The sequence below is a fragment of the Panthera leo genome, chromosome A2 (genome assembly GCF_018350215.1).
Source record: "Panthera leo isolate Ple1 chromosome A2, P.leo_Ple1_pat1.1, whole genome shotgun sequence".
NCBI lineage: Eukaryota > Metazoa > Chordata > Mammalia > Carnivora > Felidae > Panthera > Panthera leo.
The window spans coordinates 103,159,243-103,175,944 of record NC_056680.1 but is presented as its reverse complement, the minus strand read 5'-3'; the positions used below and the strand labels follow the sequence as shown (position 1 = coordinate 103,175,944).

The 16,702-nt window shown below is 33.8% G+C and overlaps 1 protein-coding gene and 1 long non-coding RNA gene across 5 annotated transcripts in view; one reads left to right on the top strand and one right to left on the bottom strand.

Moving 5' to 3' along the window:
• PHF14 (PHD finger protein 14) overlaps positions 1-16,702 on the bottom strand; it is a 208,740-nt gene that overhangs the window by 37,803 nt on the left and 154,235 nt on the right. The window contains exon 18 of one of the 4 annotated variants that reach the window (XM_042918934.1): positions 2,942-3,266. The exons of the other annotated variants lie outside the window; for them this stretch is intronic. Coding sequence (XP_042774868.1) covers positions 3,243-3,266 — 24 coding nt within the window. The 3' untranslated portion in view covers positions 2,942-3,242. Of the gene's footprint in view, positions 1-2,941; positions 3,267-16,702 lie in introns of those variants that run through there. 4 annotated transcript variants of the gene reach the window in all.
• LOC122208180 overlaps positions 1-16,702 on the top strand; it is a 37,346-nt gene that overhangs the window by 13,913 nt on the left and 6,731 nt on the right. The gene's annotated exons all lie outside the window — the stretch shown is intronic.

Sequence of the window (16,702 nt, the reverse complement as noted above, 5' to 3'; positions counted from 1 at the left end):
CTGAGCCAAAATCAAGAGTCAGATGCTTAACCAACTGACCCACCTAGGAGCCCCCAACTTCCCTGGCATCTTAAAGGTAGGTTTAACTATGTAATTTATGAAATGTAAGCTGGAGTGATATGTGTGTAAGTTTCCAAACATAATTTTAAAAAGCCATTCTGCAATTTGCCATATTTCCTGCTACAGTACCAGGGACTACCTATGTTGAAATAAAACTGCCTTCAGTTTCGGTCCCCAAGTTACTAGGATGTGCAGCATCACTCTGCCAATCTGTATTGATATGTTATTTTGCATGAGAATTCAACTTGTGTTAATCCAGTAAAATTTTGAGATTTTGGGGTTTGTGTTGCATAACTTAGCCTATCCTCACTTACATTCCTATCAAATGCTACCTAGTTTTCATAATTACATTCAAATGATGTATTATCCACCCAAAGGGCCAGATTCATGCCTTATTATCTTAGTATATGTCAAGTACCTAGTGCAGTATGTGGCATACCTTTGAATACAATACAGATTTCATTCAATAACATAAGGTTACTCTTGCAGACATATTGGTAGGGCTATGATGAGAAAGAAAATACCTTTATAAATAAGACTGTTTCTTCTCAATTTATGTACAAAAAATATGAAATATAGCTATTTTTTAAGATTAATTTTACCCTCTTAGACAATGCCAGTGTTCTTCGTTCTGGAGAAGACAATTTCTTTTTAATTTAAAACTGTATCTCTACTTCAAAGAAATTTACTATAATCAACAGGTACTTGTAGATATTAGCAGAAATGCTGAGTGAACTAGACAGGGATAGAAACTATTCTGAGAAAAGATATTATTTTAAAGTTGCTAAACAGATATTTTCTTATGTCTTTTTCTCTTGGCCTTTTATACATATTTGGGTCATGGCTGGCAGAAATTTACATTTTCAGACAGCGTTTGTTGTTTCAACAAATAGCCTTGGGCATGTAAGGCAAAAAAATAGAATCTGAACTATTTCCATTGTCATTCAACAAAATAAAAGTTTAGAAAATAATTTTAGTAACAACTAATAGGAAATAAGCTAGCAGTGAAGGACCACTAGAAACAATTTTAATTTATCTTAGAAAAAATTATGTGTAACTTTGAAACTCCCAGTCTTCAAGAAAGTATGAAAGAAATATTCTGTCCCATTCGCATTTGTAATCTAGCTCATAAAAAGAACCTCCACATAAAAAGATGAATAAGAATGCAAAGAAACCTCTACTGAATGCCAAATGAATAGTCTAGCAAAGAAATGAAAAAGAAATCAGTCTGGTACTAAAGACTGTAGAGAAACTAGGACTTAAGCTGAAAGAGAGCTATCTGTAGTATTAGTGTGGAGGCAGATTACAGATAGCCTTGAAGTCACGGTTAAACCCTGATATCTGCCCTACAGTATGGACAATGGAGAACTCCTTCCTTGAGTTTTTTATCCTGGAAGGACAAGTGAAAAATAATCTTTCAAAAAGACTGATTTGGAAAAAGTGTGTATAATGGCTTACTGAGAATAGAAAACCAGATTTTGAAGGGAAGGATGATTTTTGGAAGAACAAAAACAAACATTTTTTTTTTCTTCTGAGACAGGAAATAAGAGACTGAGGTAGAGAGTAATGAAAATTGAATTAGGAAAAGTATGAAAGACTATTTCTCAAGTTGAGAGGGGAGAAGATGGGGATACAGGCCCTTTTCCTCAGTGAAGTTAAGAGATAGAGTCCTCTTGAAAAAATGAGGATGCTGGGAATGAAACAGACTTGAGATATGTGGCAAAGATTTGAAATAGCTGCCACAAGAAATCTGATAAGGAGCTCACAAAAGACAGCAATGAGATGTGGTTTAATGTAGGAGGCATAAATTTGTAGTGAATCTAGATTCCCAAGTTCTTCCAGTTATTTCTGGCCAGAACAAAAAAACAGTTAAGATGAAACAATACAATGGATCCAGAGGGGCTCCTGGGTGCCTCAGTCAAGTATCTTACTTCGGCTCAGGTCATGATCTCACAGTTCAGGGGTTTGAGCTCTGTACTGGGCTCTGCACTGACACTGCGGATCCTGCTAAGCATTTTCTCTCCCTCTCTCTCTGTCCCTCTCCCGGCTCACTCACTCTCTCTTTCAAAATAAACTTAAAACCAAAACAAAACAGAACAATGGATTCAGAGAGAGCTGGGGAATTATAATAGAGGGCTCTAATGTTTTTTTCTAAAGTATACATTAAATGCCAAAAAACAGGTTTCATTTTTTTAAATACACATATATTTTTATTTTTGAGAGAGTGCAAGCTGGGGAGGGATAGAGAGGAGGGACAGAGGATCTGAAGTGGGCTCTGCACTGACAGCAGTGAGCCCGATGTGGGGCTTTAACTCATGAACCGTGAGATCATGACCTGAGCTGAAGTCAGATGCTCAACCAACTGAACCACCCACATGCCCCTCAAAAATTGTTTTAAAAAGAGAGGGATAAAATCAAAAGGAAGAGGAGGGCCTAGGGACCTTGAAGAGCTGAGGAACTGGTAGAAAGTATGTGAAGAAGTGACAAAAACTAAAAAAAAAAACAAAAAAAACAAACCTTGATTTGAGTCATGGTGACAGGGTATTTGACATACTTACATTAAAGGATTCATGGCTTGGGTGAAATCTGCTCTCTCTGTATATCATAAATGGTCTGAAATTTCATTTTTTAAAGATATGCACTGATAAAATACTTCAGAAAATATTTACTTCAAAGCCTCACACACAAAAAAAAATTGGTCTGACAATTCATTAGAGAAGCCTGAAGACAGTAAAGGTGAGATAAGAAAGAAAGGATTTCTTTAGAAGAGATGTTTTAAAGGGAGTCCCTCTATGAGAGGAATTTTCTGAAAAGTACTCTGAGCGTTTCCCCCTACAAGTCTGAGGGTCACAGAGACTGAGTGGTGATCCGCGTCTGTCTAGCTGTAGTGGCAGAGGAGCACAGAAAAAAAAAATCAGGGCCACAGATGGAATGACTGTCTTTCTGAGCTTACAGAGCAAGAGTGTGTATGTGCTTATCTTAGGAATAATGATGAGATGTGAAAGAGAGAAGACTCTGGTTATCTAGAAAGGGATCTAGCTAGAGAGGACAGCCTATTGGGAATGAGGTGATACCAAGCAAAGAAGAGACAAAAGGAACTTCCATTCTGAAAATGAGTTGTAAGAAACACAGGAGAAGGCATCCATCTCTTACTCACATAAGGAACTGCAGGTAGGCAAGTCCTAACAATGAGAAATCACCAAAACCTAGAAAAGAAAGCGGCAAAGAGTCGAAGTTCAGAATGGCCCCCATCAAACTCTAGATTTTCTAGGTTGAAGCAGGCCTGAGCTGGTGAGAGGAGAAGTTTTAACTGGTTGAGAGAATGAAGCCTTGACATTAAACTAGACTAGATTTACACACACACACACACACACACACACACACACACACACACACAAATAATCCCTTAAGGAGACTGGAAACACCATGAGATATGCCCTGGAGTCACTGGAGAAAAGAAGATTCAGCGGAGCTTGTTTAAAGGCACTAGGAAGAAAGAATTAAGTTGCTTTCTGTTTGTATCTGGTGTTAAATTCAAGAACAAAATCTATTTATATCTGAATAAAAATGAAAGACTACTATTTTAAAAATAGGAATCTGAATAGTCCTTTAACGTGGAAAACAGATAAGATCACTTCTATTGTCTTTTACACTCTTCATTTAAAATTAGTTTGAATACTGGTATCAATTTCAGACTGCAGGATTTTTTTTTCTCAAATTGCTATGGTGAGTAAAAACTACTAATATTAATTTAAAAAGCAACTAACCATATTTGACCCTATAAGATTACTATCCTAGAGAAGGTTTTTTTGTTTGTTTGTTTGTTTGTTTGTTTTACTGATAAAGGACCACGAACACTTAGAGTATTGATTACACCTCAGGGAAAAATGAGGAGGGGAGAAAGAGTAGGAAAAAAAGAAAAAATTGGGGGATTTTGGAACAGCTAAATCATAAAATTTATTTCACTGCAAAAATTAGATTCTTGAGTAGTAGACTTGGGAGCACTCAAAAAGAAATGGAGAATAAAATGGTACTTAATGTAGTCATGCTGCAAACAGGTTAAAACTGCTACACTGTCACTAGATGTCAGAGAGAAAAGGTAGACAAGTGTCTAAATCATAGGGCACTTTGCCTTCTTGTAAAAGAGCAGAATGTTTTCTGAAAATATCTATTTCATTCACAATCCTAAAATGACTTCCAGTGGGGACAAATTAATAACTGATAACTAAATTTAATGAGTAGATACTAGAATAAATTTTAAATTGAGTTATTAAGTAATGATTTTGCTATTGTTGTTGAAACTGCCACATTAACATAAGGAAATAATGCTGAAATACCTTATATTCATGAATTGCTTTAAGTTACCTATCTGTGCTTTGGAAACTGATTCACAGGTATCTGGTCATCTAAATCTAGAAATCTGATTCTAGAAATAGAATTCACACAATACTATAATGCATAGTCTTTGAAAGTTGAGAAAATAGTCTAGTCCCTCAGGAACACAAAAGTGAACTAATAAAAATGAACTGATGCAGCCTGAACTTTTCAAAGTGATTCTTAAAAATTGTAACCTCTATATGCATACTTTAAAGAGTTTTCAAGCCAGTGAACCAGATAATCATTTGTAGCCATTATTGAAGGTACATTTAACAAAAAACCATCTTAACTTCAATGAAGATATAACACTACAACATAAACCTTTAAGAAACCTTCAGAGAAAACATTAAAATAGATTGCATCTTAGGTGACCAGAGTTTAAATTTAGCATATGAATATAGTTCAGAGGAAAAAAAGAGAACAATATATTAAAGCTAAAAAAACTTGTAGAACTGAAATCACTTCAGAACCAAGAGGGCTATGGGAGGTCACAGGTAGAAAATGGTAGAACAACATAGTTACACATATGGATCTTTATCTGAGGGGGATATCTTTATCTGAGGAGGGGGACATTTTTTAACTTCAATTATAGGTTAGGTAATAATTTTCTATTCTCTGGATGAAAAACAAAAAAAATAGCAAAAGAATTAACCCAAATGAATCTAAATCATATTATAATTAGGATCTGATCCACTTACAGGTATTCTTTTTGAATAAGAGTTTTTTCTGTAAAAGAATGCTGATATTAAAAAATATATATACAAAATCTTTCAATTTGTACACAAAGTGGCTGACACTGAACAAATCAGAATATTCTTAGACTATCTTCGCAAAGAAACTAAACGTGGCTGGTTTTAGTTTCTTTTCACAGTACAGATTTTCAAATTTCACAATTCATGATAAACATTAAGATATAATATTTGATGCAGAAAAAGCATTTGACAAAATACAACATCCTTTCTTGATAAAAACCCTCAAGAAAGTAGGGATAGAAGGATTATACCTCAAGATTATAAAAGCCATTTATGAAAGATCCACCACTAATATCCTCAACAGGGAAAAACTGAGAGGTTTCCCCCTAAGGTCAAGAACACGACAGGGATGTCCACTATCATCACTGTTATTCAACATAGTACTGGAAGTCCCAGCCTCAGCATTCAGACAAACAACACAAAGAAATAAAAGGCATCCAAATCAGCAAGGAGGAAGTCAAACTCACACTTTGTAGAAGACATGATTATCTATGTGGAAAACCCAAAAGACTCCAGAAAACAACTCCTAGAACTGATCCATGAATTCAGCAAAGTCACAGGATATAAAATCAATATACAGAAATCAGCTGCATTTCTATACACCAATAATGAAGCAGCAGAAAGAGAAATCAAGGAATCGCTCCCATTTACAATTGCACCAAAAATCATAAAATAACTAGGAATAAACCTAGCCAAAGAGGTGAAAAATCTATATACTGAATGAAAACTATAGAAAGCTTATGAAAGAAAATGAAGACATAAAAAAATGGAAAAACATTCCATGCTCACGGATTGGAGAACAAATACTGTTAAAATGTCTATACTACCTAAAGCAATCTACACATTCAATGCAATCCAAATAACACCAGCATTCTTCACAGAGCTAGAACAAACAATCCTAAAATCTATATAAAATGACAAAAAACCTCAAACTGACAAAGCAATCCTGAAATAGAAAACCAAAGCTGGAGGCATCACAATCCCAGACTTTAGCCCATATTACAGAGCTGTAATCATCAAGACAGTATGGAACTGGTATAAGAACAGACACATAGATCAATGGAATAGAATAGAGAACCCAGAAATGGACTCACAGGTATATAGCCAACTCATTTTCGACAAAGCAGGAAAGAATATCCAATGGAAAAAAGACAGTCTCTTCATCAAATGGTGTTGGGAAAACTGGACAGCAACATTCAGATGAGTGAATCTGGACCACTCTCTTACATCATACACAAAAATAAACTCAAAATGGATGAAAGACCTAAATGTAAGACAGGAAGCTAACAAAATCCTAGAGGAGAAAACAGGCAACAAACCCTGTGACCTTGGCCACAACATCTTCTTACTTGATGTGTCTCCAGAGGCAAGGGAAACATAAGCAAAAATGAACTATTGGGACTTCATTAAGATAAAAAGCTTCTGTACAGTGAAGGAAACAATCAGCAAAACTAAAACGCAACTGACAGAATCGGAGAAAATATTTGCAAATGACATCAGATTAAGGGTTAGTCCAAAACTATAAAGAACTTATCAAACTCAACACCCAAAAAACAAATAATCCAGTGAAGAAATGGACAGAAGACATGAATAGACATTTTTCCAAAGAAGTCATCCTGATGGCTAACAGACACACATCATCAAGGAAAAGATGCTCAACATCACTCATCATCAGGAAAATACAAATGAAAACCACCATTAGATACCACCTCACACCTGTCAGAATGGCTAAAATTAACAACTCAGGCAACAACAGACGTTGGCGAACATGTGGAGAAAGAGGAAACCTCTTGCACCGCTGTAGAGAATGCAAACTGCTGCGGCCACTCTGGAAAATAGTATGGCGGTTCCTCAAAAGACTGAAAATAGAACTATCCTATGACCCAGCAATTGCACTACTAGGTATTTATCCAAGGGTTACAGGAGTGCTGTTTCAAAGGGGCACATGTACCCCAATGTTTATAGCAGCACTATTGACAATAGCCAAGGTATGGAAAGAGCCCAAATGTCTATTGACCAACGAATGGATAAAGATGTGGTATACATATACAATGGAATATTACTGGCAATCAAAAAGAATGAAATCTTGCCATTTGCAACAATGTGGATGGAACTAGAGTCATCAGAGAAAGACAAATATATGACTTCACTCATGTGGAATTTATGATACAAAACAGATGAATATAAGGAAAGGGAAGCAAAAATAACATAAAAACAGAGAGGGAGACAAATCATAAGAGACTCTTAAATACAGAGAACAAACTGATGGTTGCTGGTGGGGTGTTGGGTCGGGGGATGGGCTAAATGGGTGAGGGGCATTAAGGAGGACACTTTTGGGATGAGCACTGGTTATATGTAAGTGATGAATCACTGAATTCTATTCCTGAAATCATTATTATACTATATGTTAACTAAGTTGGATATAAATTTACAAAAATAAAAAAGAATTCAGCCAAAAAATATATAAAATAAATAAATTAATTTAAAAAAAGATATAATATTTGACTCAGGAAAAATATAGTATTTACTGCCTAATAAAAAATTCACTTTTAGATCCCTTTCCCTCACCTCCTTCCAAGCACAACAGATTAGATTCTGCTGGGTCTACATATATCATCCATATTATCAAGTAGTAGCTCCCCTAACACAGATACTCATTTCATTGAATTATGAAGGGCCTTGAGAAGTTATGGTCTGTCTTCTACACCTTACAGTAGGACCATCTTTAATTAATCTGTTTTAAGAATTACCTCTAGGCTTTATTCCCCTTTTCACTAGAAAGACCCAAACAGATCCCACTTAATAAAGGTATTTTTCATTTTCCTATTACTAGTGGTGATTATTTATAATAGAAAAATTATCTGAGTTTCTACACTATGAAAATCTACAGTGGCCTCAGGACAAAATCCAATTTGAGGATCTCATGCAACAAGGAATAAAAAATACCTACTTCAGCATATATGAAAGGAAGTTTCTAAAACACAGCCTCCAGAATCAGGCAGATCTGGGTTTGAATCACAGTTATACCCACTGCATACATAATCCTTAACTTCTCTGAATCCTAATTTTTTCCCCACAGAAAGGGAGATAAAAACAGTAACTACCTTAAAGACTGTGGTGAGAATTAAATGAGATTATACATTTTAAGTACTTAAATAATGGTAGGTACAAAGAGGTCCTCAATGAATATTAACTGCTATTATTATTTCTAAAATGATACACTTTTATTTTTAAAATGTTCGTATTTTTTGACCCAGCAATTAAACCAACAGTATATCTATGCAAGGAAATGCACAGTACTTAAAAACTTAAAAGTCTGGTTAGAGAAAAATATCTAAAATGTGGAAAATGGTCACATACACAATTGCATAATTTGCCATTATATGACAAAATGTATAATATGAATGCAATTTTTAATGGATAGGTTGTAGTACGATATACTACTGAAACATGAGCAGAAATGTAATGCCTATAGGTATTATAATAGAAGTAATTTTAAATATTTTCTTTGTTTTTTAAAATTTTCCAAATATTCTACAATGATCATGTATTACATTTAGAAGAAATTTAAAAAATGCATAATATGTGTAATTTCTTTTCTGACTCCAATTTTCTCCAGAAAAGCTGACTCACAGGAAAAAAAAATAAGAAAGATAAGCATACATTTTTTAAAGATTTTATATAAAGGATGTTTGTTTTTATTACATTAAAAACTGCTAGTTTGAATTATTACTCTCTGGCGTTAAAGTTAAACAAAACTCAAAGTATGACAACTCAATTATAGCATATTTAGTCGTATGTCCAGAACAATATTTCACTTGGAGATCAAGTTGATATGTACTCTGCTACTTAAACACTAAACTTACAGTAATTTTTTAAATTTTTTCCCTGACTTTATTGAGATAAAACTGACATGTAACATTGTTTAAGTTTAAGGTGTGCAGTGTATTGACTTGATATACATATATTGCAAAATGATTACTACTATTGTGTTAGTTAACACCTCCATCACATCAAATAATTACCATCTTTTTTTTTTTTGTGGTGAGAATGCTTAAATCTACTTTTTTAGTAACTTCAAAGTGTATAATACAGTATTCTTAACTCTGATTACCATGCTGTTCATTAGATCATCAGAACTTTTTCTGCATTCAAAGTCATTACACCATTTTATATACCCACCCAAAACTCACTTGTTCATTCTTCCTGTTAGAAGTTGCTACTGTAAGATTTTTTTAGCTTTTTCTCAGGAGACCACTAGATAGTGGCAACAGAAAACTAAAAGTTATTGGTGAATTTATCACATTATGTCTTTAATTATTATACAAAGGATATTATTTTTATTCTTTAAAATGTTTTTTTTTTTTTTTGATGGGGGAAGGGAGACAGGTGAAATATGACCTGAATTGAAATCAAGTTGGATGCTTAACCTACTGAGCCACCCAGATACCCCTCAAAGGATAATATTTTAAAAGTCAGAAAGTCTCCCTTGATGAACATCAACTCATTAAAAGTAGATAGATCATTAAATCCTAAATGCCATGTTTTCCTGTAGCAAAATTGGGTGTGGTACTTAGCTTTGGGTATGGATGCTGTCACCTGCAAAGTAAGAAAAGACAGTGAAAAGAAGCCTATCAAAAAACCCAAAAGATATGGTCTGCTAAGAAGGGAGAAAACCCAGAGAAAATAAGTTCACTGAAAGGCAAGGAAGGAGTCTGCAAAAAAGGAGGAAATTACCAATAGTATCAATTGCTGCAAAGAAGCAGAAAAAAAGATGAAGCAGAGTAACTGAGGAAGATTCTCGATGGGGGAAAACTGAATTTATAGCTCAGGGAAGATACCTATGATGTTGCTGTGCAGTTCCAGAACTCATAAAGAAGAAAGGGAATATGGTATATTAGTAACCCAGGAATGCTACTGTACTGAACCTGAATCAGGTATCATCAATCTACCTTGATCCTGCCTCGGGCGGGGCAGGGGGGTTGAAAGATAGTCCTATTATGAACAGTAAAGTGTGTAGGTATGATAAGTGAATATTTCAAGTAGAAACAAAACTATGTGTAAGAAATTTAAAAGAAATGAGGGTCAAAAGCAGTGGTTCTTAAACTTTAATTATCACCTGTGGTGCTTATAAAAATGCTAATTCTTGAGTAGCATTCCAGAAATACTGATTTAGTAGATCTGTATGAGGCCTTCCAAACTGCAAATTAAACAGTACTTTAGAAGATCCTGGTGCAGGTGGTTTGTAGGCTTTGAGGAAAAATCATTAACATTTGGGCAATGTGAGTTGACAAGTGATGAAAATGACAAATTATGATGTAAATCAGAAAACTGAAAAATTTTTTTTGTAAAGTAAAAGAAGTAATAAAGTGATGTTCACCTAACCTATTAAAATTAGTTAAGGGTGGTTCTGGAGTCCTGTCAAAATAAGAAGTGAAGCTAATAATTTAATATGGAGCAGGACTGGACTAGGCTGGGGCCTATGGGAGGATAGTGTGGACCACAGTCTTATAATTTGCTTTACTTAGCATTTTACCAATGGAAAAGAAGTTAAAAACAGCATATGTGATAGTCCCAAAAAGAGATAGCCAGTTTTTAAAGTAACATGAAGATAAACAGAGAAATTTATATGCTATGGCTAAATAAATATATGTTATTAATGGTTTCTTCTACTGGAAATCAGGGAAGTGGGTAGCAGAGAGGGGAAGAAATATGGGTTGTAAAGCAGGGCTCTGAAGAAGTTACATGTATAAAATCACTACCCTTTGACTCATACATGTAAAGCACATATTTGAGATCTACTTTTCCAAACGAAATGCATTACTAGCATCTGAGAGTAAGTATAAATTTCCTTACTTAAGAAAGAGGCTTTCTCTTGGCATAAATGCTGTAAGACATATTGAAGGCATATAATCATGTTATGAAATTCCAAATATGTTTACACAATATGCTCTAAAAGTTAATAACCTGAATTTCCAGACTCCACAAAGAATGTGAAAATGCTAGCCCAGAACCGCTCACATTTCCATCCTTTGGAAGTTTTCAAACATTTATATGGTAAAAGAATGTGCTGCTGATATATATGCCTGTTCTCTAAAAGTCATTTGTTAGGCTTGATGAAACCTTTCATTATCAAAAACTGTATACACTTTGACAAGGTAGACTCATAAATTATCTTACACCTGTCTTCAATGATTTGTTACTTTTAAATTTTATTTTATTTACTTTTTATTTTCATTTCATTTTCAGGTTTATAGTTTTCATGACCTTCACAAGGAAATAATACCCCTCTCCAATCTATGAGAAATTTCTTGGGTATTTCTTTACCTATTAAAAAGTATATCTTTAGTTAAAAACAAGTTTCCATTTATGTCTTTTTCTATATGTAGAAACATATATCAGTTATGTCTTTTTCTATTGTTCAATACTTGGTAGAGCCAACGTTTTAAATATGACAGTAAACTTCTACTTTTTAAATATCAGCCTTCTACTTACAAAGTAAAATAAATACATTAATGTATGATCTGTTCAATTCATAGAGGACTTTAATTCTATATTTAATGCGAAATAGTCATTACCATCAATATTAAAGAAAAAACTATTTTCTAATGATACACAATAGATTTAGAAAAAAATACCTTATGGAATACTATAGTATATAATTTTAAAAGTTTAGAGAGCCACAAGTGCCTTAGTTTAAAAACCAGATTAATTATAAAGATAACTTTCCATTACCTCTTAACCCTAGCAAGAAATTAAAGCAAATGGACTTTTCTTTGTGAATGAAAATGTTAGACATGACCTTACTCTGTTTCATGTGAAAGGGACAAGAAAGATTTTTACCTGGTGCGTGAAGACAAAAAGTAAAACACAGAAAACTGCTCTTCAGATTACTTTTTAAAAACATTTTCTACATTTGAAAATCAGGACATTAGCACCAATTTTGAATTTTTCCCTGTGTAATTAAAATGCTCATTTAATTTTTTTGAAGTTTATTTTTATTTATTTTGAGAGAAAGAGAACATGTTTGCACAAGTGGTAGAGGGGCACAGAGAAAAGAGGGAGAGGCAGAATCCCAAGCAGGCTCCACACTGTCAGCATGGAGCCCAATGCAGGACCCAATCCCACGAACCATGAGATCACGACCTGAGCCAAAACCAAGAGTTGGAAGTTCAGCTGACTGAGCCACCCAAGTGCTGCTAAAATGCTTGTGTATTTTTAAGAATTAGAAGGGATGTCATTTACTGAGTATCTCCAATATTCCAAGTATTGCCATTAAGCCTTTCACAAATAAGCAACCTGAAGCTCACTGAACTGAAACAACTTACTAAATTTCACAGGCATTGTAGGGGCACCTGGGTGGTTCAGTTGGTTGAGCATCTGACTTTGGCTCAAGTCATGATCTCGTGGTTTGTGAATTCGACTCCCACATTGGGCTCGCTGGTGTCAGGGCAGAGCCCACTTTGGATCCTCTGTCCCCCTCTCTCTCTGCCCTTCCCCTGCATGCGCTCTCTCAAAAATAAATAAACATTAAAAAAAGAACTATAAATTGCACAAGCATTGTAAATAATTAATATCTGAACCCAGTTTGTTTCTTTTCAGAATTCATAAAGCTCTTTATTCTACAATGTATTGTGTACTTTCACTTTCTGTATACCTTAAATAACTCTATTTTGTTACTCAACAATGCCTCAGATTATAAGAAACCCCATAAATAGCAAATTTTTAAGAAAAAATATTATCACTTAAAAATATAAACTGCTTACAGACACCCTAATTTCAGAAATGTCAAAAAATGAACATGTTAAAATGTAAGAAACATGGCATAACATACATTGGCTATGCCTCCAACCCCTAATATCTTATCAATCTTGGTAAAGATTCTATCAGAATGTCTAGATTAGAATTCTTAAATATATTTGATTTCAGAACTCAATTCCATTAACTTTCAGAGTTTATTCTTTTGTTTTTCTTAGCCTAGATCTGAAGAAGTCTGTCTTAGTTGTAGGTAAAGGGTACTACCTACACCACAATATGTAGCTTAGAAAGATTACTTTTTAATAGATAATTCTATACAATGATGAAATAATTAAAATAAATATTTAATAAATTAGAATATGAGATCTCACTCTATTTTTTGAAGCTAGGAGTTAAGCCTTCCCCATTATTTCCTTTAGCTTCACAGGTCTGAGAACGGGCTAGCCTTTTTCAACTAGGACCATCTCTTTAGAGCAAACAGTATCTCTCACCCTCAAATCATCTATAAATACTGGAATAACAAGTTTACATAACTAATGTATTCTACATTCTTTCTTAATTATTACATTATTATATAATCCAAATTTAATAATGCTGGGTTAATAGGTAAAAATATTCTTATTAACTTTTTAAAATCTGTAATGAAAATCCTTCAGTCTACCAGATTTTTTGTAGGTCACTTTTCCCTCCAACATAATATAAAAGTAAAAAAAAACTATTTTAAAACTAAAGGATAGTATAAAGTTGGTGAGTTTTGAAAGGCATTCCCATGTATGGCACCCTACTGTACTTTGATTAATTATCTCTCAGTTATGAGTTAGTTTCTTATCACATATGGTATTCCACAGCATGCTATGCAAACGCATCAGGCCCACATGCCATCTAAATTAGAAAGTGGCTTGGTTCTTCCAGTTTGTAGTAAATGTAACTTAAAAAGTGATTTAGTGTTTCAATTTTGAAAATTATTAATATGAAAGAATTGTCTAGTTTTAGAAGTCCCAGTCATTTTTTTTCTGTGAATATGAAGTTCAAATACATACACGTGTATGTCATAAACACTAACACACTGTACCTGGAGGAGAGAAATCATATGTACAAAAAGATTCTTAAGGAATACCTGACCATGACATATTGAAGTATACCAATACACTCAACACGTATTACATAGTCCCCATGGAAATTACTACAGAACTAAACAGATCAGTATAGATTCCAATTCTATTATGAAGAATAACCATAAACAGTCTTTGTTTGGCTAAAATTATTAGTTGATAAAATATTACCTAGGAATAGGTTTCAGAAAATGTCTAGGACAATCAAAGAACCTTTTTAAGCAAGCAATAATGACAAAAAATAAGTTCAGTTTGCCCATAAATGTTCAGTTTAAAAAAATACACTCTACTTTTTAAAAAAAACATAGTATCATCTGTAATTAGTAAAATTCTTAATGGCTATTACTTCTTACTGAATTCATACATCATTGTTACTAGTCTCAAAGTACAATACTCAGAAACTAAGGGCTTAAATAAGATATTTATACAAACGATTTTGCGGAAAATGCTAGAGTTCAGGCATATAATAGAGTTCAGGCAATACCTTGAACATAACCCAGATGTAAAGCAGAAGATAACTGGAAGATTGTGGGTTTTATCCCCCACACTAGCAAAGAGGTAATCTAAAGTTTAATATGTAACTACAGCTATCATCAAGGATAACCACACGAGTTTTAATTCTCATACTTTTAGTAAGTCTACAAACCACCAGATTTGTTCCATGGGATTCCACTGTAAGAAACTATATAAACAACTTTTCTCCAAACTTTTACATACCTGTATCAGTAAAAAAGCCAATCAGAATTCAGTAAAGCTTGCTAAAGCACACTGTTGTGAGTTCTAATGCTTGTCACACAAATGCTAGAATACTGAATTAAAACAGTTAGGTGTTATGTTTTACCTAAAATGACTTCTTTGTCAACCATGCTAAATTCAGAAACTTAAAATTTAACCTAATAAAATCCAAGAGGTCAAATGAATAGCAAAATATTTTAAAAATATTTGTTTTAACGGGTCATTTGTATACTTCAAATTTAAAAGACCTTTAACACCCAACATGGGGCTCAAACTCACAACCCCAAGATCAAGAGTTGCATGCTCCACCTTCTGAGCCAGCAGGTGCCCCTTAATTTTATATTTTTCATAAATTGTCATTATACATAAAATCAGACATTCACTTTCCAATATTACCAGGTTCAATTACATGTGCTAATTTAATGTACTGTGGCAAGATACTCCTTGGAAAGATTGTCTTGTTCAGTTCTTAAAGGGGCAAGATTCACACTTAGTGTTTTATTTGAAAGTGAATAGTTACCTATGCAGTTTTTACTCAACTATATCAGTTATAGAATTCTAGTTGCTTAATGCAGAAAACTGGAAAATAAAGATGAAAAAAAAAATCATACTCTCCCTCCTCAGGGATTTCTAATACAAATGATTATCAAAAAGTACCACTTGCCTCAGCAGACATGCATAGCATTTGTAGTTCCAGAAAATTTTTCATAGGGATTTAGATGACATTTCTCTACATATGAATTCAATTTACTATTGCTCTACACTATATAGATCAAGTAAGAGTGAACCAAATGGAGTTCTCCAAGCTAAGACAGTTAATCTGGTAGTAGTCAGATAATGACCTGTCATGTATACTCCATGGCTTTTCACCAAACAGAGCTTAAATAAGGATGAAAAGCTAAAATCATAACTGGCACAGTCACTGTAAAATATATGATGTATATGACTTGAATGAAGCACTCTTAAAAAATATTTATATATGTTCATTTAACCATGTCAAAATAAATGATCTTCATTTTGGGTGTGTTAACAGAAGTTGTTGAGATCTATATTAAGTGCACTCTAGGAAAAGACTGAATAGTGAATTGTGCCCTATATTTTAAAAAATTTAAAAATTTAAAAAAATACATTAAAAAAAAAACCTGTGCCCTATATCTAAAAAAGTACTTAATCTACCTTGAATTTTATACGTAAGTATACAACATAATTTTAAAGTAGTCTGTTGACATTTCACTTGGGTTTTGGGCATTGTGTATATTTGTTTTAAAGTTCTAAAAAAGTTAATTTTTAGGTGAGAATCTTTCTTAATAACTGAAGACTTCATAAAACACATAAAACAGATTCTTATTCTTGACTGCTAATTAAAATAATTTAGGGAGCTTGTAAAAAATATAGACGTCCACCCTCATTCCCTCTCTCACTTCTTCCTGAACAATTCAGTCTAAAGCCCATTAGGTTATAGTAAGCAAAATAGGGTGTCCATGTTGGGTGGCAGTGGAGGGTGATGAGAGATTAGTTTTGTATCAGGGGACTAATTATATAAGAATATTTAAGAATAATGGGAACTAGTTTTCTGTAAGGGAGTTAGAAATATAGAAAGGGAGAAAACTGGAATGGTTTCCAGTATCTATAAAGGCAGAAACGGGTATGTGTACATATACATCTAGTCCTTCACTCTGTCTAGAAGAACTAGGAGGAATGACACTGCAGTAACAATGAGCACATCTAGTACCCACATCTTGGTTTCTAAATACTACTCTCCACTGAAAGGAACTGGAGCTCCTTGGAGAAATGGCTGGTTCTAGGACTAGGGAAAGGGAAAGTACAGTTGAGTCTGGAATATCTTTAGTAAGGAAATACTTAAAGATTGCTGGGATCATGTCAAAAGGACATAGATGCCAAGCTGAA